The sequence below is a fragment of the Canis aureus genome, chromosome 8 (assembly GCF_053574225.1).
Source record: "Canis aureus isolate CA01 chromosome 8, VMU_Caureus_v.1.0, whole genome shotgun sequence".
Classification (NCBI taxonomy): domain Eukaryota; kingdom Metazoa; phylum Chordata; class Mammalia; order Carnivora; family Canidae; genus Canis; species Canis aureus.
In genome coordinates this window covers 70,530,549-70,558,224 of record NC_135618.1, presented here as the reverse complement: position 1 = coordinate 70,558,224, position 27,676 = coordinate 70,530,549, and the positions used below count along the sequence as shown (strand labels likewise).

Genomic DNA, 27,676 nt, shown 5'->3' with positions numbered 1-27,676 from the left:
TTTCGTAATTTGCCCAAGGACCAAAAGAAGCCATCATTTAACTCAGCCCTGTTCTTCTCACAAATCATACTCCCTCCACCCCTGTAAGGCTTTTAGAGATCCACCTGAAGGTGCCCTTTCTGTAGGAAAAACATTGGAGGCCCAAAAGGTACAATCATTTTTCAACATCAGTAAACCCAGGTCTGACTCTCAGCTTACAGGCACTTTCCCAGTCTTGTCCCTGGCCCCCAATCTAACCACATTCTGTGAGTAGAAAGCACGCACATCCAATCAGCCCTTGGAAAGCAAAGGGAAATTAAAGTCATTTAAATAAAACTAAGTAGCACTGACATCAGATCTGTAAGTTTATTTGCTCAATGTACGACAGCTACATAATGACTCACATTCATGATATTCCATCACTGAGGAAAACTGCTAAGAATGGTCCGTGTGTGAAATAATTCCTTAGAGAAACACGGAGTTGGAAAAATAATCACTGATTAGACCTTAAAAATAGTTCACTGCATAACATGACAAAAAAGCACAAAGGCTCATTCAGAGAACATAGTCGTTGTTCTCCTACACTGTAATAGTTATAATTTCACCATGACAAACACCAGACATTAAGATTAAGCTAACACTGGTGTTTCTTTTGCTTCCCCCCCCCCTTAAAAACAAAATATATAACTGCATGTCACTATAGCAACATCCAAAACAGATCAATTTGTTACGATCACTATTTGGTAGAGCAAACTGTACCCCCAAAAGGAAAAATTAAATTAAAAAAACTTTAAAAAATTTGAAGACTTAATTTTTTGTCATAGGAATACATAACACCTACAGTATAAGTTAATAAATTTCAAGCTACTGTATAGAAATACAACACTAGCATGCACAATATTGTATCAATAGAATAATGGAGGAGTAATCATTTCACTGGAGAGACAGTATCAGAGGCAAGTGCATTTCTTTAAAAATAAAGAAAAGAAAAGAAACCATTCAAGCTGCTTAAATATCAAGTTTCCCATTCCCTCATTTTTAGCCCTCCGGTATAATTTTATCTTGCATTATTCTAAAAAGCAGCCAGAGCCAAAGCTGAAATTTAAAAGAAAATATAGGTTTTGTAATTCCAGTAAATCATTTCCAAAGGCTACAAGAAAGGACACAACACTGCTCACTGGACATGAAGATAAGTTAAGGAAAGCCCCACCTAACCCCCCCCACCCCCACCCAAATCATTTCCCATCCATGGCATTTACTTTAGGCCCCGGTGATGGCACAAAAGCTGTACAGCTCTCTTCTAGTTCTGCTAGGGTTCAGTTAATTGGGACTTTTGCTCTAGCGTATGGAGGGAACCTTCTAAGGAAAGTCACGCTGGGTAAACTGTGCCATGCTACAGGGCATCATCGTTCTATTCTTCACTGTCACCTGGATCCTGTCAAACGTATTCATTTCCCAACTGTAAGTTCAATTTTGGTAAACAGCAAAAGCAACTGTCAGTGTTTCCTCAATTATTACTCATATCTCCTTGACTAAATAACCCAAAGGAACAGACAAAACAAATCTGGCGTCTTAACCCAGATCTCGGGAGTTTACACTGTTTCTGATCTTGTAAAAAAGGCTGAACACACACTCAACAGGTCATGTTTTCAGACAGATTTTTTCCCGAAACAAGAATGAAGGACCTAAGGCTAACTGAGAACAAATTTGTGGAAACAACAATGTAGTTTCCTTGGATTCCAGAGCATGCGTCAACTGCACTAGAGAGAAAGGATTCTCCCGTTTCAATGCTTTCATTAAAAGAAGAAAAAAAATGTGTAGAAAAACTCTTGGTCAAATAGGAGTGATTTATTATCTGATAATGATTTTAGTTCATCTTCCTACAACAACTGCCTGGGGAAGGAGTGTTTTCAGGGAGGAAAAACAGACATGCTTATGAGGCTCCCGAAACTGGACAGAATGCTTATGAATAGAAGAGCTCTTCCTTTTGGATTTGTCTACCAGTAAGCTTCTAGCACCTGAATTTCCACACACTGCACCACAAACTTCCTCAAGATGACTGCCCAGCTTCTATAGCTCAATGGCATCTCCACCCTATAAAGAGCCACCAGCAGAAGGTCCAGTGGGGAACACTCAAGTCAAGAGTGATGGCAGCGTGATCCCTGAGGAAGGAGCTGTGGCAGCTTAAAAACCAGGAGTTCTCTGAAAATATCAACACAATAAATGACATACAGACCTGAATTTTCTCTATTTTTGTGGTGTTTAACGTTTCTATTAAAGTGATTAATCATTTTTGTGGTGGATTTGAGAGTTAAGAGGAAAGAAGGACAAAAATCCCACAGCCACCTGCCAAGCACCTATTAACCAAAACCTAGGGTAGCTTTGATTCTCCTCAGGCAAGCCTTTTGGCCCAGGAGATAGCGAACAGCAAAACCAACCTGGATAAGGCTGACTAAGGATGTAAAACCAAAATAACTAGCAAAGAAAAAGACACAATCAATGGCTTGATGTTACGTATGGCTGTAATGGAGAATACTGTAAACTGCAATTTAGTGTTAATACTGTCAGCTAATCCAAGACTTCAGGAAACTGGCAAGGCCTAAACCATAAGGATAAACACACCTTATGTTCCAAGTCTGTCAGTTTGGGATTTCAATTAGTCCATGGCTGGTCGAGTACACCCTGAAAAAAAAATGCACAGCTAAAATAGATGAGATAGAAAGTACCCAAAACATAAGACAAGAGCGTCTGTACACACAAATCCTTACTGGAACCACAGAACTTACTGAATGAGGGCCATCTCGTTTCAGTTTTCTTTTCGTCTTAAAACCCTATTCTCTAGCAATAAGTTAAAGACAGACCGCTCCACCTGCATTCATCTACAGAACAGTCCATACGCCAGTGTGAGGCTGCTATTTCAATACCAGCACAGCTAGCCTGACTTTCCACTAGTGGTATTTTGGCAAAAATGTCAAAAGAGGCGATCAAAGACAGGACAGGTCGTGGGCTTCTCCCTAGGAAGGTCGTCCCTCCCTTTCCCTCCCCCACCCGACCCCCAGCTCATGGGAAAAAATAAAGACTGCAGTAGTAGCATCAGCGGGCGCTGCCAGTCCACCTGGGGGCCTTAATTGTTGCCTTCGCCACCGTCGTCATCTTGCTGATCGCTTGTCCAGAGCGTTAGGTTGTCACGGAGGAGCTGCATGATGAGAGTGGAGTCCTTGTAGGAGTCCTCGTTCAGAGTGTCGAGCTCAGCGATGGCGTCATCGAAGGCGGTCTTGGCCAAGTGGCAGGCTTGCTCCGGGGCATTCTGGATCTCGTAGTAGAAAACGGAGTAGTTAAGAGCCAGGCCTAATCTAATGGGGTGAGTAGGCTGCATGTGCTCCTTGCTAATCTCATGAGCTTCACTATAGGCCTTCTCAGAGGACTCCACGACGGTTGCCCGCTTCTCTCCAGTGGCAACTTCAGCCAGGTAGCGGTAATAGTCCCCTTTCATCTTCAGATAAAACACTTTACTCTCGTACTGGGTCTCACTGCAATTCTTGATCAGGTAGTTATCCAGCAGGCTCAGCACATCCTGACATACGGCTTCCAGCTCCTTCTCGATTTTTTCACGGTAAGCACGGACCATCTCAATCTTCTTCTCATTGCCATCTGCAGATGTCTTCTGCTCAATGCTACTAATGACCCTCCAGGAAGAACGACGTGCCCCAACGACATTCTTGTAGGCCACAGACAGGAGGTTTCTCTCTTCATTGGACAGTGGCTCATTTAGCTCTGTCACCTATAAGGAGAAGAGAATGAAGAGTCGTTATGGTCTGGATGATGTCGCTTGGGTTGATCACATCTTTATGCCACTACAACACTAACAGATGCACCAGGTGACTAACGTGATGGACAGAAAGAGCAGGGAGGCTGTGTGGGTGCACGGGAGGGGAGGGACACAGCAAATGACAAAGAAGGAAAATACTGCAGCTGGATCAGTGATGCCTGAAGTCCCCACTTCCTCCCTAGAAAAGGAAACACATTTTTTACATCTGTTCCATCAAAGGTCTATCAATCAGGTCAAGCTCTTAGATGTCAAAAACAAACTTTGATATAAATTACAAAAGGGCAACAGTTCTCTCCTGTAATGTTACATAAATACAAATCCTGGACATTTTAAGCATAAATGGCTGTTATATACCTCAACACTTTCCTTCTAACCTTGTCTGGTCTAATCAGTTCCATCCCTTTTCAGTGAGAATATTCTGAAGTCAAACTCAAGTTGCCTTCTGAGAAATGAGGCAGCTTTTCTGCCTTGTGTTAAGACTATATGAATTACAAACCTCAGGAACGGAAATCAAAACTGGGGCCATGTCTGGACTCAGTTCTAACACTGAGGCATGTCAGCAACTGGAAAACAGATTTGTTGCAGGCTGAACACCATCAGCGATACAAAATGATGTAGAGAAGAGCAACATACTTCTAAACTGAAGTGGCCAACAGGAATTAATGCTTCTTTCAATATGGGCATTTCTAAGTTTCGATCTTCATCATCCCAGCAAGTAATCACCCTGAGCAAACTAAAGCAACACCACACCAATGATCTCTATTTTTATGACTACCAAACAACTGCTTATAATAAAAAAATAAATAAAGACTTCTACAAGGAGGATAGAACGCTTGCTTATTTTTTGTTCCTATTGAGAGAGCACATTTTTATTGGTCTGTTATTGTATCTAAGCAGTGTATACTAAGTCAGTGGCTAAGCCACAACACCAAGAATCTCAGATCATTAACTATTTCAGAAGGACTACATACTTCTCTTGCCTTGTCCTCTCCTACCTGTGGCTCTAGTCATAACATGTTAATTGCAACAAAAACTTCTACTTCAGCCCTTTGTTCTTCTCCCCCTGCCTGGGATACTTACACAAGTGTCAAGAACGAACTTAATAGTTAATATTCATGTCCTCTATGAAATCTTCCCCATCTCTTCATCTACCCTATTAAAACTGGCCAGTCACTCAGATCTTCAATGATCTGGGGCGGGGGGGGGGGGGGGGGGACATAATCTAAAATGATAACCAAAACAAGGGGGTGGGATACCAAGAGATTTTTTTCGATGTGTGAATCATTCACATTTAGTACATATGACACTTTCATAAACCTGGAGGTGGGGAGGTTTAGGCTTAATTGTAATTGGTTGTGTAACTTAAATAGTATCTCTCAGGAGATAATTAAATCCTAACACAAACCAAATCTTACTCATTAGTTTACTGCAAGCAAGTCATTCTTGCAGAGGGAGAGGCAGGTTCCACGCAGGAGCCTGATGTGGGACTCGATCCCAGGACCCCAGGATCATGACCTGAGCCAAAGGCAGATAATCAACTGGCAGATACTGAGCCACCCAGGTGTCCCTACTCAAATATTTCTTAAACTGGTTAGCAGCTTTTCTTATGTTACCCTTTTACTATGTATTTTTTATTGTCCCATTATAATGCTAGAGAACACTACCAGACATGGCCTACTTATAAAACAGATGGTAGAGTAGGAAGACAGGGTTTCTGTACTACTAGACTTTAGAGCAGAAGGAAACCAGGACAGAGGTACTTTCTGTTCTATGACCCCCGCCCCCATCCCCATTCTGCTGTGGAAACACTTCTTTGGAATAAGACAGCTTCTATCATCTCACATCCAATTGTTTTTTTCCCCCTCCCCATATCCAATTCTTTACATATTCTAGGCTTTGGAGACACTACACTCAACCTGTACACCACACAGTTACTTACTCCTGCTGATTTCTGATGTGTACTCAGCTAACCTAAAAGACTGCACTTTTCCCAGTCCCACCATTTACTAAGTGACCTTGGGGGCAAGCATTTCATCTCTCTGGGCCAACTGATATTTCTGCCTCTTTCATCAAGTTATTACAAGAGCGTATCAAATAAATGATAGCGTGCTCTTGACCCAATAAAGTGACAGAAAGATGTGAGCAATTACTTTTGAGCATACCTTGAATAATTTTCCATTTTAATTCTCAGCATAAGATGCCTCTAAATTTCTTATATAACCATCTGTTAACTTATATCCTTGTATCAAGTATCACGTCTCCATTTCATCTTGTTCTCGGAGCTGAAATTTCCTTAGCTACCTTACATCACTTCCTTTCCACAAATTTTAGTATCATATAGCCTGAAAATACTCCCAAGACTGGCTTTCAAACAAGCTGAGGCCTTTGTAAACTTCAGGCATGCATACCATAGGACTCCAGCCTATACTCCCTGAATACCAAAGGCTGGCCTCCTCCAGTGCAACCTGATCACTGTCTCCAATGCAAAGAGAAGCCAGAGTGCCTAAGGCCACTGAGATCAAGTTCTGGCCTTTCCCCTAAATCATGCTGTCCTCATTTCCAGAGCCAGCAACTATTTAAAGCTCAAATGACCTCACCAGTACCCTATACTGTTGGGTCTCCTCTTGCTCAAATGAAGTAAGGCTGCAGAGCCCAAAGGCAGCAATGTGTGCTTATGTAAAGCCTCAGAAACATGGAGATTATGAAGTGATAATATCCCCTTTAGATACAGTAAACTCAAACACATTTGGAACATACCCAGGTGTTCTTCGCCACTGAAAAACTAAGAGGGAAAAACCTTTAGCTCTTAAGGTCTGCTTAAAGAATAATAAGGTTTCTCTAAAAACCTTAAGTCAGAATATCAAAAAATTTCTATCAAAAGGACTTCTGTAAGAATGAATATGTGATTTTTACATTAAAAGAGATCCCAACCATACTACTTTTAAAAGTCAAAGATAACTTTTTAAAAGGAAAAAAATTATGCTCAGCGTCCAAAAAAAGGTTTAACCAAGATAGAATGAGAATTCAATGTGGGAAGAGGAGAGATATATATCATATGGAAAGGGAGGTAATTATTTTTCCAAAGAGTCACTGAATTGTTTCTAAGAATGCAACACTTGTAAATATCGTCCCCAAAATATACTGTCACGGCTGGTGTATAATGTAGAAAGTCTGTATCCTCTGGCACATCACATGTTCCTCTTAAAAACAAAATTAAGGTTTCTCTCTTCTCAACAACTAGGATACTAACCCAAGTTCAATTTGTTTTTTAAAGCTTTTATTTATTTATTGAGACCCAGAGAGAGAGAGAGAGAGAGAGAGAGAGAGAGAGAGAGAGAAAGGCAGAGACACAGGCAGAGGGAGAGGCAGGCTCCATTCGAGGAGCCCGAGGACTCGATCCTGGGTCTCCAGGATCACGCCTTGGGATGAAAGGCGGTGCCAAACCGCCAAGCCACAGGGGCTGCCTAACTTTTTTATTTTACAGATTTTATTTAGGGACGCCTGGGTGGCTCAGTGGTTGAACATCTGCCTTGGGCTAAAAGGTCATGGTCCTGGGGTCCTGGGGTCCTGGGATGAGTCCCACAGGAAGCCTGCTTCTTCCTCTGCTTAGGTCTCTCATCTTTAAAAAAAAATAAATAAATAAAAATAAATAAATAAATAAATAAGTGAATAAATAAGATTATTTGAGAGACAGAAAGAGGACAGCGGGGGGGGGGGGGGGGAGGGCTGGAGGGGTAGAGCAGACCCCCCTGCCCCCTGAGCAGGGAGACAGACATGGGGCTCCATCCCAGGACCCTGGGATCACGACTGGACCTGAAAGCAGACGCTTAACTGAGCCACCCAGGCCCCTCCCAAGTTCAAATTTCTTTTAGTGAGTTAAAGATAAACAGATTAATAAAAAGATCCCCAAAATCTGTTATTCTCAGATAGCTTAAGGATAGCTTAAGAACTGGAATTCTCCAAATCCCAGCCGCTAAGGAATCAGATATTAATTAGCATCAACTGTTCTCCCCTAAGAGTTGATGCAAAGACTTTCAACCAAAGATTAGCAACCCTTGAGAATCTTGGAAAGCTATTTAGAGAACTTTCTGACCTCAACACTTAGAGCACGCAGTCTTTTACAAGATCCTTAACAACTTATCTATCAAGAACCTTAAACTGTAATGAATGCAAGTTCAAAACATTTTATCTTCTTAAATAAGAAAAAACTTGCATCAGGCCTACTTTAAACCCTATTTCAGGGGATCCCTGGGTGGCTCAGTGGTTTGGTGCCTGCCTTCGGCCTGGGGCATGGTCCTGCAGTCCCGGGATTGAGTCCCGCATTGGGCTCCCTGTGTGGAGCCTGCTTCTCCCTCCGCCTGTGTGTTTGCCTCTCTCTATGTGTCTCTCATGAATAAATAAGTTAAAAAAAAAACAAAACACAACTATTTCAATCTTGCAGAATCTTATGGAGAAGTTACAAAATAAGAGTTAGAGTGGTGAATATAAGACACACTGATTTAAGAATGCTGAAGTCTCCACAATGAACTGAGTTCACATCCAAAAACTAAAACTGAAACGATAAATAGCCAGAAAAAAGGATTTTTAGGGTGGTGAAACTATTCCATATAGTACTCTAATGGTGGATACAGGTCGTTGAACACTTATCAAAATCCACAGAATGTATACCACCACAAGTGAACACTAATATATACCATGGACTTTGATAATGATGTGTCACTGTAGGTCTCAGTCTACTGATTAAAACAAACCACTCTGGGGGATCCCTGGGTGGCGCAGCGGTTTGGCGCCTGCCTTTGGCCCAGGGCGCGATCCTGGAGACCCGGGATCGAATCCCACATCGGGCTCCCGGTGCATGGAGCCTGCTTCTCCCTCTGCCTGTGTCTCTGCGTGTCTCTCTCTCTCTGTGACTATCATAAATAAATAAAAAATTAAAAAAAAAAAAAAAAAGGAAATTAAAACAAACCACTCTGGGGGAGAATCCCTGGTTGGCTCAGCGGTTTAGCACCTGCCTTTGGCCCAGGGCGTGATCCTGGAGTCCCGGGATCGAGTCCCGCATTGGGCTCCCTGCGTGGAGCCTGCTTCTCCCTCTGCCTGTGTCTCTGCCCCTCTCTCTCCCTCTCTTTCATGAGTAAATAAATTTAAAGAAAATTTTTTTAATCTTTTTATTTATTTATGATAGTCACACAGAGAGAGAGAGAGACAGAGACATAGGCAGAGGGAGAAGCAGGCTCCATGCACCGGGAGCCCGACGTGGGATTCAATCCCGGGTCTCCAGGATCCCGTCCTGGGCCAAAGGCAGGCGCTAAACCGCTGCGCCACCCAGGGATCCCTAAAAAAAATCTTTAAAAAAAAAAAAAAAAACCACTCAGATGATGTTTGGGGCGGGGAGAGGGGCTGTGGGCGAGGGGTATATGAGAACTCTGCTTTTCACTCAATTTCACTGTGATCCTAAAACTGCTCTAAAAAAATAATCTCAAGGAAAAGGTGAAAGGAGGCTCCCGGGTGGCTTAGTTGGTTAAGTGTCTGCCTTCAGCTCAAGTCATGATCCCCAGGGTCTCGGATAGAGGCCTATATTGGGCTCTCTGCTCAGCAGGGAGCCTGCTCCTTCCTCTCCCTGCTCACACTCTCATATGCTTTCTGTCTCCTCACCCCCCCCCAAAAAAAAAGAGGAGGAGGGGACTAGCGGACACTAGGTATAACATTTGGCCCTCATCTTGCATTTTTCTTATGCCCCTAGGTTTGGAGTACTAGTCATTAGAAAGGCCAAAAGAACATCAAAGAGAGAAACACAGTAACTGCTATATATGAACACCCTATACCAAACAGAAAAAATAAGATGACAAGGTACAGGATGGATATCAGTGTTCATGTAATGGATAGTCTATATACTATACAAGCAGAGGAATAAACTGCTAAAAATAAATGATACTGTTCTGCCTGAATATGTAACTAATCACATATTCTAGAGATGACTGGTCTACTAAATAACTACAAAAACTTTACAAAATACCCTGAAGCTATGACTTTTCTATCAGGGTAAAATGCCTTACACTTGCATTATACCCTGTGCAGAGGAGTTAATACAACAGACTTGAGAATGCTAACTTTAGCAAGATCTACTTGCAAACTTGACCCTTGGCCGGCATCTGAAAACTTGAATTTTGGAACGGTTCCCACCACTTCCAGATAAGAAAGGCTCCCTGCCCCTAAACTGTTTGTGCAAACAATGTGGTTTATGGTAAACACCTGTTTTCCTTCTAGGAGTCTTGAATTTTGCTATGTGCTAGGCAAAAGTACCTATGTGACCCGTCCCAATAAAACTCTCGGGGCACTAAATTTCTTATGAAACTCCCTGGCAGACACCATTTCACATATGCAGCCTACATAGGAGCCCCTGGGAGAGGACTCTTGAAACCTTGCACCTGGTTTACTCGGATCTTTGCCCAAGCACCTTTTTCCTTTGCTGATTTAGTTCTGCATCCTTTTGCTGTAATACACAGCCCTGAATACAACTATATGCTGAGTCCTAGCAACATCATCCACCCTGGGGGTAAGTCTTGAGGACCCTCAATACATTCGTTCTAGAAAACTTGATAGAACATGTCCCATAAGGTCCGATAACAAGGAAATATACTGAAAAGCCACTCATCAGGTAATTCATCAGGCATCTGTCGAGCATCTAGCATGTTTCATATGCCAGCACTCTGTGAAAACAGAAAACTTAGTGAGACATCCTCAAGGTGCTGCTCCCTGAGGAGGAAGCACAAACTTACTCACTTTATTCTTAGGATAGCACTCTGTCTGTAAAGTTTAGAGGAAATTTTATTTAGAAAATAACCATAGCTGGGTTTTTTATTTAAAAAAAAAAAAAAAAAAAAAAGACTGTTTACTCATGAGACACAGAGAGACAGAGGCAGAGGCAGAGGGAGAAGTAGGCTCCCCATAGGGAGCCCAACGTGGAACTCAATCCCAGACTGGGGATCATGCCCTGAGCCATAGACAGATACTCAACCTCTGGGCCACCCAGGCATCCCAATTAGAGTTTTTGTTTTTGTTTTTATAACCCAGGAGCAACCACCATGGATAACTCTACAGAAGGGAAAAATTTAAGGAACAGGAGCATCCTGGGAGTCCTGTAACTTCCTATTCACCAGGGCCAAGCTCAAGATGTCACAGATGACAGAGGAGCTGCCCGGGCACTGGGGCTTTTCAGACAGTCACAAAGTCCTGTGTTTGTTTCATTACTTCTCTTCAAGGCAGACATCACACTTACAGATGTGATGTAGACAAATGAAAAGGACTGCCCACCCCCCAACAACAACAAAAAATCACACCACAAACACATTGCTGAGATAAGACACAAACCTGAGCCCTCTAGCTTCAAAACCTGTGTTCCTTCTCCCATCCCAAGTCTCTGATGATATGAGTATCACCAACACATCAAAGAGAAAGGGCTAATTTCTCTTAATACATAGACCTCCTATAAAGAATTTTGGACCAACTAGTAATAGAAAAAAGAAGTACAAGGAATGGACAGTTGAAAGAAAAGGGAAACACAGGTAGAGCACCCAATCTCATCTATTATGAATGTTCATTTTTCTCCAGACTGGCAATACCTAAAGTCAGATGACTCTATGAAGAGCAGCACTCACTCATCCATCCATGGTGGGCAACTATAAATCGGTACAACATTTATAGAGGACAATCTGCAAAGGACTAACAAAATTACACATATTCAGCAACCTTTTGACTCTGCAATTCCTACCCCCACCCCCGTTTTTTAAAAGTAAGCTCTACACCCAACATGGGACTTGAACTCCTAACCCAAAGATCAAAAGTCACATGCTACTCTATTGAGCCAGCCAGGTGCTCCTCTTGCAACTCTTTCTAGAAACTAAACTCACTGCATTATTGCTAACAGCTAAAGTCTGGAAACACCAAAATGGTCTTCAGTAAGAAACTAGTTAGACTATGACACATCCATACTGCGGAATTCTTAGCCATTCAAAAAGTATTTGTGAGGACACCTGGGTGGCTCAGTGGTTGAGTGTCTGCCTTTGGCTCAGGTCATGATCCTGGGGTCCTGGGATCAAGTCCCGCATGGGGCTCCCTGCAGGGAGCCTGCTTCTCCCTGTGTCTCTCTTGACTAAATGAATAAAATCTTAAAAAAATAAAAAGTGTTTGTGTATTCTAGGTATATTTCTAGAGAGGCCACTCTCTGAAAACAGAGTGGCTGGGGAGCAGTGGAGATTGAGAACATTGATTCTGACCTGTTACAGTACTTATTCAAACAAACCTACTCCATAATTCACCCTGTTAATTTTATCTACATTAAAGGTTTGGTGGGTGTTTTGTTTTGTTTTTTAAGATTTTTAAAACCAAACCAATGCTGAGAACTAAATTTTCACAAAAAAAAGCACCCAAAGGCAGTAATTTTATATAAACAAGTTTACTGGTGTAAATAATTAACTCAAACCCGTTATCTGTTGATTTGTGTGCACTACTCCACCCCAAGAATACCTTTTTCCCCCACTTTAGTTGTATAAAAATCTTTCACTGGATCTTTATACAGGTCACGGCCAATATACAGAATATACTATAAATTTCAGCCCTGTCTCATTAAGCCAATTATTAATTCATATATTTCCCCAGTTTATTTCCATAATCTTATGGCTATCAAGTATCAGTTTCTTTCCTGTAGTAATACTCTCTATACCTATAATCACATCTTACTGCACACACATGGGCAATGTTACTAATGTTGATCACGGGCACTTTTGTTTTGAATTAAATGGAATACTTCCAGCATTTTTAAATAGTGATTCTTGTTTTGGGAGGTTTTAAGATTTTATTTATTCATTTGAAAGAGAAAGTATGAGCAGGGGGGAGGGGCAGAGGGAGAAGCAGACTCCCCTGAGCCAGGAGTCTGACTTGCGGCTCGAACCCAGGACCTGGGGATCATGACCTGAGCTGAAGGTAGACACTTAACTGAGCCACCCTAGCACCTCAAGAGGAGGTGTTTAATAAACTATCCCCTGGTCCACCTGGGAGGCTCAGTCGGTTAGGCATCCAATTTTTTATTTTGGCTCTGGTCATGATCCTGGTCACAGGATCGAGCCCCATGTTCAGCTCCGTGCTCAGTACAATGTCTGCCTGGGATTCTCCTCCTCCCTCATGCATTATAGCTGCATGCATCATGCAGCTTGCATGCATTATATACACAGGTGCACACTTTCTAAATAAATAAAATCTATTAAAATAAATAAATCAATAGGGCAGCTCGGGTGGCTCAGCGGTTTAACACTGCCTTCAGCCCAGGGCATGATCCTGGAGACCTGAGATCGAGTCCCATGTCGGGCTCCCTGCATGGAGCCCGTTTCTCCCTCTGCCTATGTCTCTGCCCCTCCCTCCCTCTCTCTCTGTTTCTCATAAATAAATAAAATCCCCTAATAAATAAATAAATAAATATCCTCCAACGTAGCCCTACCCCTTAAAGATCCAGTATTGCATGGAATCCTTACTTCTCCAGGTTAAGAATGGAAGCACAGGGGCACCTAGGTGGCTTGGTCAGTTAAGCATTTGCCTTTGGCTCAGGTCATGATCTTAAGGTCCTGGGTTTGAGTTTACTGTGTAGGAGTCTGTGTTTCCCTTTCCCTCCCACTTGTTCTCTAATAAATACAAATCTGGGAAAAAAAAAAAAAAGGAATGGCAGGACAATATTCCTCAAAATGGCAAGTTACCACATGACTCCGCAATTCCACTCTTAGGTGAGTATATATGAGAGAAATGAAAACATCATCCACACAAAAACTTATACACAAATGTTCTTAGCAGCATTAGTCAAAACACCCAAGACTGAAAACAATCTAAAGGTCAACTGGTGAGCAGACTAAATTAAATGCATTATTCAAACAATGGAGTATTACTCGGGCATAAAAAGGAATGGAATAAGGACACAGGCTACAACACGGAGGGCAGTGAAAACATGATGCCAAACTAAAGAAGCCCTGTCACAAGGAGACCACACACTACAGGATTCCAGTGACAGGAAATGTCCCAAACAGGCGAATCTACAGAAACACAAAATAGACTGGTGGTTGCTTAGGGCTGGGGGGTTTTGAGAGAGGGCAGGGGAGTAGACAGTGACTCCCCATGGGTACAGGGTTTCTTTTTCGGAGAGTGACAGTATTTACTCTAGGATTCAGACACTGATGCTAGCTAACACAACCCTGAAATGCTAAAAAAAAACCCTGAACCGTACACTTGTAATGGGTGAACTGGTATGTGGATTATATCTCAATAAAGTTGTAAAAATAAAACTGTTGCACTGTACCATAGTCTACATTGCACTTTCACACACTAGCAATTAAACATTAACTCATGTGTGCCTGAGGAGTTCCCAATTCCAAATACTTCATCCTTCATAATACGTGGGCTTATACAAAGACAAGTCACTGTCACAGAGCATAAACCTCTAATATTAATTTTGTTATTTCAAATCAACTCCTATGTAGTCTAATGTATGTTAATATTTCTCATCCCCTCTCCCAAGATGAGAACAAGAGTATTGTGTAGTTTTATTGCTCAGGTATACTTAAACAAATGTGAAGAGGGCTAAGAAATTTACATTCCCTATCACAGGTATTTCTCATTATAAAGCATCAAATTGTGCCGCTATAGGATGGAAACACGAAGGATAGAAACATACTGAGATTATATAAGATTACGTATTACTTCCCTAAACACAGACAATCCACACAGATATCAAACCAGAGCTCCTCCCCTCTTGAGCAAAGGTTCCCCCTGCCCCCCACCGACCTGCACATCTTCTGTGAGAACTGGACCTAAGTCCATCTTCAGAAATTAATTTCATGGTAAAACTCCCTACAACTGTCATGTGCTAGCCTTATGAATTTTATCTCTTGGGGCCACAATCAATTCCTCAAAACAGATGAAGACAATCCTCCTAACTCTTCGTCTTGTCTACTTACTGTTTATATGATCTGGATATAACTCCCCTCACCATCCTCTTCCCACAAACAGGCTCCTCTGTCACTACCCGTAAGCCTGCTGAGAATACAAGACTCAAACTTCAGCCAGGCTACCTCCTGAATGCAGGCAAACAAAGAGCTAATATTTATCATGGCTGCTTTAATCATAGATATGTTTTGGTGAGGGAGGGGAGACTCTCCCAGCAGAAAATTAAACTAGCTGATGTGTACACAAGTGCTGTATGAACTATGGTACACTGCAGCAGCTTCTTAAAAACAGCTCTACAGAGATTACTGAGCAAAGGCCAGGGATGCTCCTGAACACTCTAATATGCACAGAGAGGCCCCCTACAAGAGTGAAGAATAATATGGCCCAAATATCAATGGTACCAAGGTAGAAAAATGCTGTACTGGAACGCCTGGGTGGCTCAGTGGCTCAGGTCATGATCCCAGAGTCCTGGGATCGAGTCCTGCATCAGGCTCCCTGCACGAAGCCTGCTTCTCCCTCTGCCTGTGTTTCTGCCTGTCTCTCATGAATAAATACATCTTTAAAAAAAAAAAAAAAAAAAAGGAAAGAAAAACCCTGTATCCTGTAGCAAGTTATCAATACTCAGGTCATGTTACTCTTTTTTTTTTTTTTTAGTCATGTTACTCTTCCTCATACTGTATACTTCTGCACTCTCATGCTTGTCCAACCACCTCAGCACACTTCCAGAACCCATAAAGAAAAATTCTCTGTAAATCTTTCAAGTCCTAATTCAAATACTACATACACTTCCTTCCAGAAGCCTTCTGAAAATTTATCAGGCAACTCTAATCACAGCTTACTCTGTGTATTAATTTTTACCTTGCATCCTTTATACCACTTACTTCTAGTGCCTCATACTGTTAACTATATACCCCTCCTTTCCCCACAAAGACTGAAGTCCTTAGGGACAGGCACACATTGCGTACACCAATGAATCACCATCGTACCAAACAGTCACTTCTAAGTGTTTAGGTGACCCGAATCTATCCTCAATGTATCAAGCCGATTGTTTGCAAAAGTGGCTCTACTAATTCCTCCCAACCCTGTATAGATCTTTTTCGTTTGCAGTATGACTTTGTAGCTCCTCCCATGAAGAAATGGAATCTTAGCTCTCCACCCCTACACTTGGTCATGTGACTTGCCTTAGCCAGTGGTCCAGTAGCAAGCCTGAGGCAAGCAGAGGCCTGAAAAGTGCTTGTGAATCAGCAGAGAGCTTGCTGCTAGAAAACTTCCGTGGCCACTTTAGTTTGTCCCCCCGCACCCCGCCAAAGATTTTTATTTATTCATGAGAGGCAGAAACATAGGCAGATGGAGAAGCAGGCCTGTCACGGGGAGCATGATACAGGACTTGATCCCAGGACTCCAGAATCATGATCTGAGCCAAAGGCAGACAGACACTCAACCACTGAGTCACCCAGGTATCCCTAAACAGCTTCTTATACAAATCCATACTGACACCCCTTCGTAACAATTTCCTTTTAGGTCTTTTCTTTGCTTCTACAACTTTCCTGGAATCAATGTCCTGTTCATTTTTGTTGGGATTACTCACCTATGTCCAGATCTGTGTCTAGCTCTCTGGTTCCACTTGCATTGTCCAAGGCTATTCCCCTGAATTAATTATAAACAACAGTGTAGCTATCTCACCAAATTTGACAACTTAACCCCCAAACCACACCCTGACCTCCTTGTTCAAAATCACTCACCTTTAAAATCAAACTGTTAGGGGCACCTGGGTGGCTCAGTGGTTGAACATCTGCCTTTGGCTCGGGTTGTGATCCTGGGGTCCCTGGATCCAGTCTCACATCAGGCTCCCTGCAGGGAGCCTGCTTCTCCCTCTGCCTATGTCTCTGCCTCTTATGAATAAATAAATAAATCTTAAAAAATAAATAATAAAATAAAACTCTTACACAACCTCCATCCAATAATACCAGTCCTCACTCTTACCTACTAGCCCACGCTCCTGACCTCCATCCCTTCTTTCCTTCCCTTTAGGCTTTATTCCTTTCTTCTAAGATTCACGAATTCAATTATTCGTGTATGAATATGAACTTTCCTACTGAGGGGAGAGGAGACAGGGAAGGAGACAGAGACAGACACCAAACTAAGACAAGTCCCTGCACATTAAGGTTTTCCTAACCTCAGCAGGGGCCCTTTGCACCTACTGCTTCGCAATACCTGCTTCCTGCCACCTCTTCATGGAGAGTGACCACAAGGAAAGAGGTGCCTCTTCTTAGTAAACAACTGGTACTATCATTGCCTCCTCCCTGTTTGCAAACGCAGTGTTTCTTCCCCTTCACTATATGCCCAGCAGTCAATCTCTCCCCTAGATCTTGCCTCCTCCCCTCCTGCTTTTTCCCATTAGCACATCACCCAAGATCAGGATGAAAATAAGTGGAGGCGAGTGAGTGCCTCAGTAGGTTGTCTGCTTCTCCTTTTTCTGCACTTTCCCCTGCTAGTACTCTCTCAAATAAATAAAATCTTTAAGAAAAAGAAAAAAATAAGTGGCTTTTAATCTTATCTTTCTCATTTCCTGCAAAATCAAGCTCCTGAAAATAAGTCTATACTTCTCAGCACTTCCGGAGCTTTCATTCAACTCGCCTTACCACCCCTGCACCTACTTGATAAAGCCATCAACTGTCATTCCCCTTACCCATCCCCAATCAACATTCCCTTACATCTTCAACTTAAATCTCTATTCCTAAAGGAATCCAACACTGCCAACCACTCCCTCTTTCCAGACCAGCTCTTCCCTTTGTTAGCATTCTCTCCTGGTTTCTTGCCTTCCTCACTACCAACTAATAGGCTCAACCACCTCATTCTGACTCAAACTCTCTACTTTCCCTAGGTGACCTTACTATGCCTGGTTTTAGCCATCACGGATAAACAAGTGTCCGCCACTAGAATGTCCATTCCATAGGGGCCACGAAGTGGGCCACGGATTCCCCAGCTCTCAGACCAAAGCTCAGTCACTAGTTGGTCCTACAAAAATGTTTATTTGATGGAGAGAATATGTAATACAGTGTTTGCCCTGTGTATGGTGCTATTCTAAGTGCCGTGCACATGTTAACCTGTAGCTACGTCTACTTACATGGCTCCCCAAACTCAGCACAACCACAATGGAATTCACCACGTCGGTCATTCTTCCTCCCTCCTCTTGTCTCCAGCCATCCAATGCCCCCAAACCTGCTCTCACCATCCATCCTCATGTCCAGGTTCTCATCCCTTCAGGCTCCACCCCATAACACTCTAATTTGTCTCCCTCCCTCCACTTCACGGTCCTTCTTTTCTTTAAGATTTTTATTTACTCATGAGAGGCAGACACAGGCAGAGGGAGAAGCAGACTCCATGCAGGGAGGGGCTGCCCTTCACGCTCCTTTTCAATTTCCAAATATTTTCAGGCCAAAAATCAGATTATGATCCTCTTCTGCTTACAATCTTTCCATGACTCTCCATAGTTTAAAAACTCAAGACTTCACGAAGCCCTTTGTGAACTGGCCCCAACTCACCTCTGTGGACTCATTTGCTATTTCCTCAAATACACACCACTGCAGTACATTCTCCTCCTGCACACTCTGGAACTACACAAGTTATTCCCTCTGCCATGACATTCCTTCCTCCATGCTCTCCTCCTTCCAGCCTCACCGAGACCCAGCATTGCTTCTGTACCAAATATCCTGAAGTCCAGTGTGACTTTGATGTCCTGTTACTCTATTACTGTTGTTATAGCCGTTGGAAACTTACCATATTGTTTTCCTTTCCTTAGTAAATGAATCCCCTTCCAAAATTAAGTTTTATGGAACACCTGGGTGGCTGAGCAGTTGAGCGTCTGCCTTTGGCTCAGGGGGTGATCCCGGAGTTCTGGGACTGAGTCCCGCATCGGGCTTCTGGCATGGAGCCTGCTTCTCCCTCTATGTTTCTGCCTCTCTCTGTGTCTCTCATGAGTAAAAATCTTAAGGAAAAATTAATCAAGTTTTCCTGCAGAACCTTCAAATGGCAAAAAAGAAGTAAAATGATAGCATACCCACCTAAATTACTGTTAACATCATTAAATTGGGCAGCTCTATACCTGTGAGCATGGATTCAAAGCTAGGCTGTTTGGGCCCAGACAGCTAAGATATGCTTACTACCTACTTACCCACCCATCCACCCAAATACCCAGCAACATACAGCCCTTAAAACAAATGATTTTTTAAAAAATGCTTCGCAAGCAACAGAGCCAAACAAAAGCAAAGTTGTTTATTCACATCGTCCTCAACCAATAAACTGGGTTTTAGCTCTTCTATCAGATTAGTGATAAAAGCCAGAAATAACTGAAGAATCTTTCCAAAAACAAAATAAAGGCAGTAAAAGAGGAATCCCAGTCCTGTAATGATAGAACTCTTAACCCACAGACAACACATCATGCATCCTCTGCCCCCTCATGACCCATCCAGGCTTTCATTCCCCTCACGAGAAAAAGCTGATGGTAGGCAGCACTTGCATTTCAACTGAAGCGAAGTGCCTCTCTTAAAAATCAAGGAAAAAATGAAAATCATCTGCCATGTGAATTAAATGCTTTAAGCAAGAAACTACATTTGAGATTGCCAAATTTGAATGTGGAGAGATCTTGCTGATAACCTAAGCATTTATGGCCAATACAGGGTAGTTTTAGGTCGTTAAGAAGCCATCTTCCTCTAAAATGGTAAATCTGGTAGGAACACAGACACAAGATTGACTGTTATGCTGACAAATGGTGAAGCTGGTTGTATGAAGACATATCCTACTGTTCGTCTCTAGAAATGTTTGAAATTTTTCATATTAGTTTTAAGTAATCTACACCCAACGTGGGGCTTGAACTCATGATCTGATAAGAGATTCCCCCACGTTCTAAGTATTGAGCAAGCCAGGCCCTCAGTGCTTTCTTTTTAAAGGCAATCATTCCAACCACAAGAAAGCAACAAAAGGGAGATTCGCTGCTAGCAGTGAAGTTCTTACCTGCTTGACTTCATTTTTCTTCATGTAGTAAAGTGGAATAGGTTATCCTTGAATTTAGAAGCGTGTTATACCTACTTGATTACATTTTCCACTACTTTTAAGAAAACTCAGTACCCACTGTGATTTCAAGAACCTTAAAAATTATGCTTAGCTCTTCCTTTCAAAAATTCCACTTCTGGGGATGCCTGAGTGTCTCAGCGGTTGAGCGTCTGCCTTTGGCTCAGGGTGTGATCCTGGGATCCAGGATAGAGTCCCACATCGGGCTCCCTGCATGAAGCCTGCTTCTCCCTCTGCCTATGTCACTTCCTCTGTGTCTTTCGTGAATAAATAAAATCTTAAAAAAAAAAAAATTCCACTTTTGGGTCTCTGTCCTAATATATAAACTATGTTGGAGGGTACCTGGGTGGCTCAGTGGGTTAAACATCAGCCTTCATCAGGTAAGGAATCCCTCATCAGGTAAGGAATCCCACATCAGGCTCCTTGCTCAGCAGGGAGCCTACCTCTCCCTCTCCCCTGCCTGCAGCTCCCCGTTTGTGCTGTCAAATAAGTAAAATCTTAAAAAAATATATGTTGGAAGCTTTAGCCATAAAGATACTTATAACATTACTTATAAATTCGGAAAGAACACAAACGCTAAATACAATTATGAAAAAATTAAATTATGACACACCCATAGAACTGTTAAGCCATTGAACATAATAACAGGAAAAAAAAGGATCCTTGAAAAAATGTCAAGGGAGAAGGCAAGGTACAAAAGCAAGCCTAAACACTACAGAAAAAGACACGAGGGAAATATACCTGCATGGGGAATAATTATGGTGATACCTGTCATTTTTTCCCAAATCTCCAAGCATCCAAAAGGCCAGACATGTTTGTTATCAGTAATCAGTCCCATTGATGACAGCCTTCCAATGACCAGACTCCCTTAGAAAATAACAGCATCCCAAAATTCAAAATATTCTAGAATATTCTAAAAAAAAAAAGGAAAAAGAAAAATAAGAGTGCCTGGCTGGCTCAGTCAGTAGAGCATGACTCTTGATCTCGACATTTTAAGTTCAAGCCTCACATTGAGTGTAGAGAGAACTTTAAAAATTTTTTTTAAAAAACAATATTTTGGGCAGCCCAGGTGGCTCAGCGGTTTAGCACCGCCTTTGGCCCAGGGTGTGATCCTGGAGACCCAGGATCGAGTCCCATGCCGGGCTCCCTGCATGGAGCCTGCTTCTCCCTCTGCCTTGGTCTGTTCCTCTCTCTCTCTCTCTCTCTCTCTCTCTGTGTCTCCCATGAATAAATAAAATCTTTAAAAATAAAATAAAATAAAAACTATTTTTTCTGCACTCCCACTAGCTTTTCCTTGCCTCAAGATGGTTGTTAAGCCTCTTATTCTCTCCTTGCACTTCTAGATTGGGTCATATTCAACTTAATATAAAAAAGTGCCTCTATTAGAGATGTAGTTTAAAAGACTCAATATAGGTCACATGTGAAGAATGGAGTATCATTTGAAAATAGCATCTATCCACCAGTCTACTCATATCAGGCAGGCCCTCACATAAAACTGTGCTGGCAGGAGTATGGGATTGGGATTATCTGCATGGCTATTGGCTACTATATCCATGTGGGGCCACCAGGGCAGAGACCTACTCACTTAATTCAGTCCAAAAAAAAAAAAAAAAAAAAAGTTTTAAGCTTATTTCCACATCCTTAAAGTACTGGCACCAGAAACCACTTCCCAGATCCAGGTTTTTTAATATGATAGGCTCAAGTGTTGTGTTAATAATTCCTTTCAAAAAGCTCAAGAAAAAAAGAAAAAAAAAAAAAAAGAAAAAAAAAAGCTCAAGAAATTTAAGGGCAGCCCGGGTGGCTCAGCGGTTTAGCGCCACCTTCGGCTCAGGATGTGATCCTGGAGACCCGGTCAGGCTCCCTGTATGGAGCCTGCTCCTCCCTCTGCCTGTGTCTCTACCTCTCTGCCTCTCTCATGAATAAATAAAATCTTTAAAAGAAAGGAGAAAAAAAAAAAAAAAACTCAAGAAATTTAAATGATCTATCTCCTCAAAACAAACCTGCATTTTTAAAAGCCCTCCTCTTGTTACTCTCTTACCCTTCCTTCTCTCTGTCACTGCAGCTGCTCTGCACATTCGGCTGTGGGGGAGGGAGGCTAAGGGATTCCTCTTGAGCTGTCATTACTTGTGCAGCTGCCCACTGCTGTCACTGTCCTATTCCCAGCTCTGACGCCCCTGTCCTAGTAACAGAATTAAGAGGAAAAAGCTGACCTTACACCTGGGTCCTATTCAGTTTGGCTATCTCCCCCCAAAAGTAAGATCTTGCTCCAAAGATTAAGAGGATGAGACCGAGGAGTTTATCTGGAAATTTACTTTCTAAATCTCATGTTAAACGATCTACATATGTGAGAACACTCTCATTCCCTTTTACCTACTTGCAACCCAGCTATGCAGCACAGTATTCAACTCAGGTAAAGAAAAATCTCCCTCTATAGGACACAACTTTATAGGTGAAATGCTGCTAACAATTTAGCTTAAACTTCACTAGTTTAGAAAGGAAGAAAAAAAAAAAAAGCCATGCAAAGTCCTTAAGACTTATTTTTATTGTTGCTGTAAAATCACGGAATCAAACCGATTCTTTAACCATTTATCTTAAAATTAAAGCTCTCTTTTGGGAACGTCTATTGATCACTTTTCATGGAACTGGTTTAAATGAGTAAAATCAAAATTCAAGGATCTCTGTGTGATGATATGGTGGTAATGAACCAAAATCATATTTGATACCTAAAAAGGAATTTGAGGAAGACAACAGGAAAATGATTATGAAAGGAAAGGTAGCTGATACTGGTAGCCTTTACAACCTACAAAGACAAGCTGAGCCTCCCATGATTACAGTCGTAAATATATGCTCAAATGCTAAAAAAACAGAACTTAGAAAATAAGGACAAAAGAGGGGTGCCTGGCTCATTCAATAGGACATGCAACTCTTGATCTTGGGGTCATGAGTTCAAGCCCCATGCTAGGCAGAGTTTAATTAAAAAAGACAAAACACTGGTTTATGTGTGTTTTCCCCTTTGACTAGTAAACCTATAAAATGCTCTGTGCTTTTCTTCCACATCCCATGGAATCGGAGAGCAACACAGTAATAACCAGATGCCTTGCGCCAGGTAAGAAGAGTTAAGGCTGGTGATAATGGTAGTAAGAAGCTCTTGGAAGCCTCAGAAGCCCCCAATGTTGTATATATAACATCATACACAGAGTATTCCCATCAGTTTAGCATCCCGTTCTTGAACAGCTCACCCTCTCCATGCTGTACAGTGTTCATTAGGGAACCGCTGCCACAGCAGGGAAAGCATTTATAACGAAGTCAGCATTGGGATGGAAAATGAGTCATAGTAATAACCCAGCAAAATTTCCATAATCTCCAATAGTTAATAGTTTGTTCTGATTTCAGATAAATTCTTATTTATTTGGGGGAACATCATACGGTTATTAAGCTCTGTAACTTCTTAAAGGGAAATATAAACCTAGCTAAAATAAGTCTTTTTTCAATTTATGCTGAAAAGGTTCAGATGTCAGAAAACAAAGACAAAAGGATGCCAATTACCATTGGCTGTGAGCTGTGATTACTTCACTATTGACACATTCCTTAATCAGTAGTCTTGAAATCCAGCCAGCTACAGCCAAACCATTGTCCCTTTTTAGAAATATCATTTTCTCATTTTTTTAACTAGAGATAATGGTTGCACAACATTGTGAACGTGCTAAATTTTACTGAATTGTACACTTGAAAACGATTAGTTTGATACTATGTGACTTTTACCTTGATAAAAACAAAATCATTTTCTCTGCTTTTTAATAATTTAGAATTTGGCTTAATAAGGCTTCCCGCAGGTGCTAGGGAATGAAATTCTCCCCGTGGTCTGCTGTTAACCCAAAGCTCTGTAACAATGATACACATTTAGCAGTACCTTTTTTCCTTTTTTACCTTGATATAATTCAAAAGACAGTGTTTTTTAATTATAAAAAGCAATTGTCATTGCAGTTATTGCAAAGACTACTACATAAAAAGCCAACTGTTATCTGTATTCTTTCCACCCCAAAGAACAGAACAATTGAAACCACATGACTTAGAATAATGGCTGGCAGAATTCCACCTCTGAAGTCTGCAGAGGTGTCACTACTCCATTAGCGATAATGGCTATTGATCTAGCCTCCTGGAAGGGCTAGGATGAAAAACAGAGTATTTAAGATATTAAGAATTGTAGACCATATGGATTCCAATAAGACTCTTCTATATAATTAAGGTAGCCTTTTCCAACCAGTGTCCCCCAATCCAGTCACTTCAACAAGATGAGTAGCCCAGAGATCTTTTCTCCCTCCTGAGGCAAGTACCAGTAGCCTATTTAGAATATTAACTTCTGGAGAGGCTATTAGAATCCAAAGGACAAGACAGAACTGTCTAACAAGAAACATCTAGGTGTTCCCTTAAATGGCAGACTACAGGTTTCTCTTAAAAAACTAAACTTCTGAGGTGCGTAACTGGTTCAGCTGGAAGAACATATGACTCTTGGTCTCCAGGTCGTTAGTTCAAGCCCCAAACTGGATATAGAGATTACTAAAGGGATCCCTGGGTGGTGCAGCGGTTTGGCGCCTGCCTTTGACCCAGGGCGTGATCCTGGAGACCCGGGATCGAATCCCACGTCGGGCTCCCAGTGCATGGAGCCTTCTTCTCCCTCTGCCTATGTCTCTGCCTCTCTCTCTCTATGTGACTATCATAAATAAATTTAAAAAACTAAAAAAAAAAAAAAAAAAAAAAGAGATTACTAAAAAAAATATTAAAAAATTAGCTTAAAACAAAACGCCAGTAAACTTCCCCTTTTCTTCTTCAAAACACTGCAAACTGTTCCCATCCTCGGTCACCCACACACAACTACCACTCTGCACAGGTACCAACAGTATTATTACTAGGATAATTTCATTAAGTGCAAATTTAATCCCCCTGTCATCAGAATGACTTCAGCCTTAGAAGAGTGCTCCTTGGGTGACAGGACCCAGTAATTTCTTTGTATCTTCCCGTATTTTCCCAATTCTCCAAAGATGAGATGACTTTTATAAACAAGGCAAGAAACAGTTTTCTAAATAGTTACTATTTTTGAGCACCTACTACATCCCTTACTTAATCCTCACAAGTATTTCAAGTAGATATTGACCTATTTTACAGATGAGGAAAATGAGGGTCAGAGATAAGCATACCTCCTCAGTCACAGTGAACAGGTTTGAAAAAAGATCTCCTTTATTTTACACTGTTCTTTCCTCCATACTCTGACAAGAAGCAGAAGCATAAATATGTGAAAAAAGAACTTTTCCAAGTCTCAATGTAAACGAATCTTCACTCGTTAACATTACTGAAAATGACCCAGTAGGAAATCATAATTTTTAAAGGTTTTTATTATGACCTGCCAAGTTAAAAAATCTGCAATAAACCCAAGTATACAGCAGCCTACCCAGCACTATGATCAGAAAACATATTGTTTAGAATTTCTATTTTTATTCCATTATTGTCCAATTTTAACAGAGACACATGTTTTAAAATACAAATATACTTTTGTGAGTAAACTAGAAACTGGAAAATGAATAGGCATTATCTAGAGGTCACGGATTTTCATGCCTAAAGGTAAATGAAATTCTTATTTTTTGGACCAACTCTTATCTGGTGGATACGGTGAAACGCTCAATTCCACCTGCTTATCTGCTAATTTCTGCATTACCTTGGACAAATGCCATTTGCATACTCCCTACCAGCCCTTAGGTGCATTGCAGCCTCTGTGTCATTGTGTGTGACATCACTGGGTTGCTATGGATATAGGTGCGAGGTCACTCACTTTCCTGTGAAACTAGAAACATGGAAAAATTAGAAGCGTCTAAATAGCATGAACTAAACATATTTATAATACTGCTATTTCTTAAAAGTACAACTTATCATTTGAGCTTTAAAATGTTTTAAATTTTAAATCTGTGGCAATACATTAATACAGCAATACTCCCAATTTCAAAATCAAGGCTCTTCCTAAATAAAAACCTTTTTTGTTAAGGTAGCTGGCTTAAATAAAGCCATCAGCATTGTTATGCATTTTTTATGAAATAGCAAAGTTATTCAATAATTAATCTGTGATACCTACATTGCTTCATTATAAAGATTTAACATGCAAGAAGATACACTCCTGAATCCACTTCACACTGGAGATGCATTTTCAAAATCTTTGTTACATAATGCAGAAGTTAAATGTTAAGGTAGTGAGAGACCTAAATCATTCATTAGATAATTTATATGTTTGATTTAATAATACTCAGTATTTGCCCCCTCCTCTAATATCAAACTCCTCGATAGCCCATTAGATAAATGTACTGTTACTGACAAAATGGTGCAATACAGGCAGGAATCTGCATCCCAGACAAAATGCGACAACTGGCGATCAGCATTCTCTTTTCATCAGCATGAGGATGCACTAGTTTTTATTTTAAAAAGCCTCACACTTATCTAAAACAAATTATTAAAAAGACTTTTTCTCCTTTAAAATAACTCCTCCCAGCCTCCACCCAGTCTAGGCTCTCTGCAATATGACAAATGCAGAATCTTCTAGAATGACTTGATACTGCCTCCCACCACTGCTTTGTTTGCAATATCAGATCAGAAAGAATATTTTTTCAACTTATAGGAATTTCAACAGATGTGTGCCGATATTCAAAGAAACAGCATGTGTCACAAATTGTACCAGTCAGCTAAATGTATAACCTTTATTTCAAAGACAATACCTACCCTCTTTAATACAAAAAGCCATCAGGAAAAAATGGAGAGGACATGTTGAGAACAATCAATGAAAATGCCAGCAAGACATACATTCCCCTTACCTAAAAGCAAGAAGACTTGCTTTGGGGTATGGAGAAAGAGGAGCCTTTTGTTAAGAAAAACGTGAGAGCAGCAAGGAGGTTTCGGTTTTGCTCCATTGAGCCCAGGGTTTCAGGAGAGCCTACATTTTTCCTGGTTAGGTTCTAAAGGATCCATCAGGAGAGGCAGTGGGGAAGATTTGGGGGGCGGGGGGGGGGGGGAAGTATTAGAAAACCTGGAGACCTGATAAGTGAATGGGAAAGGCGCCGCCCAGACACCAGGGAGAGAAAGAGGAACCGCATCCATGCGGTCCCCCGCCCCCACCCCCAGGCTGGGAGGAGGGGAAGTGGGGCACAAAGGATGTTCACGGCCCCCGCTCAGGTCCCCAGCGGACCCGGAGACTCGGGGCCAGAGCCCCCACTCCCGAGACCAGCCCTGCATGATCCCGCCCCAGCCCGAGCCCGGGGAGGGTCGAGGCAGCGCCGCCGGCCCTGGGGGAGCTCGGGGAGAGCCCGCGTCACAGCCCGGGTCCCTTTCGCTGTCGGGGCCCTCCCCAGCTCCCCGCCGGGGGCGGGGAGGGGCGGCCAACGCCGCAGTCGCGACCGGCGACTAGTCCCTGGGCCGTCCACGCGAAGGCCCGCGTCTGCGAAGGGGCTGGGGCGAGGCGGGGGGAGGGGAGGAGAGACTCACGTTCTTCATGGCCGCGGCCATGTCGTCGTAGCGCTCCGCCTGCTCGGCCAGCCGGGCTTTCTGCACCAGTTGCTCGCGGTCCACCATCTTCGCGGGCTGTAGGTCGGGCCGGGTGAGGAGACCGGGGCGGCCTGAAGGGCTCGGAGGGCGGCTGCGGCGCGGCTGGAGCCCGTGTGCCGGAGGGACCGACCCACGAAGCGAGCAGCTGAGGTGGCGGCGGCGGCGGCGGCGGCGCGGAGGATGCGGACAGAGCTGCGACCGCGGGACCGGGCGCGAGGCGGCTGCGGCTGCTGTGCG

General features: G+C 42.3%; 1 protein-coding gene and 1 long non-coding RNA gene across 2 annotated transcripts; both read right to left on the bottom strand.

Annotated features, from left to right (window-relative positions):
• Positions 1-331: 331 nt before the first annotated feature.
• Positions 332-27,676, bottom strand: YWHAG (tyrosine 3-monooxygenase/tryptophan 5-monooxygenase activation protein gamma). Its single transcript, XM_077908150.1, has 2 exons — positions 27,380-27,676; positions 332-3,760 (listed from the first exon to the last, which is right to left on the bottom strand). The coding sequence occupies exons 1-2, from the start codon at positions 27,464-27,466 to the stop codon at positions 3,104-3,106; spliced, it is 744 nt and encodes a 247-aa protein (XP_077764276.1). The 5' UTR covers positions 27,467-27,676; the 3' UTR covers positions 332-3,103.
• Positions 3,775-20,320, bottom strand: LOC144319682 (uncharacterized). Its single transcript, XR_013385435.1, has 3 exons — positions 16,534-20,320; positions 16,380-16,438; positions 3,775-7,427 (listed from the first exon to the last, which is right to left on the bottom strand). It is a non-coding gene; the product is annotated as an uncharacterized LOC144319682 (long non-coding RNA).

Excerpts from the sequence above, each read along its gene's own strand:
- YWHAG (XM_077908150.1), bottom strand. The coding sequence starts at position 27,466 with ATGGTGGACCGCGAGCAACTGGTGCAGAAAGCCCGGCTGGCCGAGCAG. Across the intron at positions 3,761-27,379 it reads TGGCCGCGGCCATGAAGAAC|GTGACAGAGCTAAATGAGCC; the intron begins GTGAGTCTCTCC and ends TTCTCCTTATAG.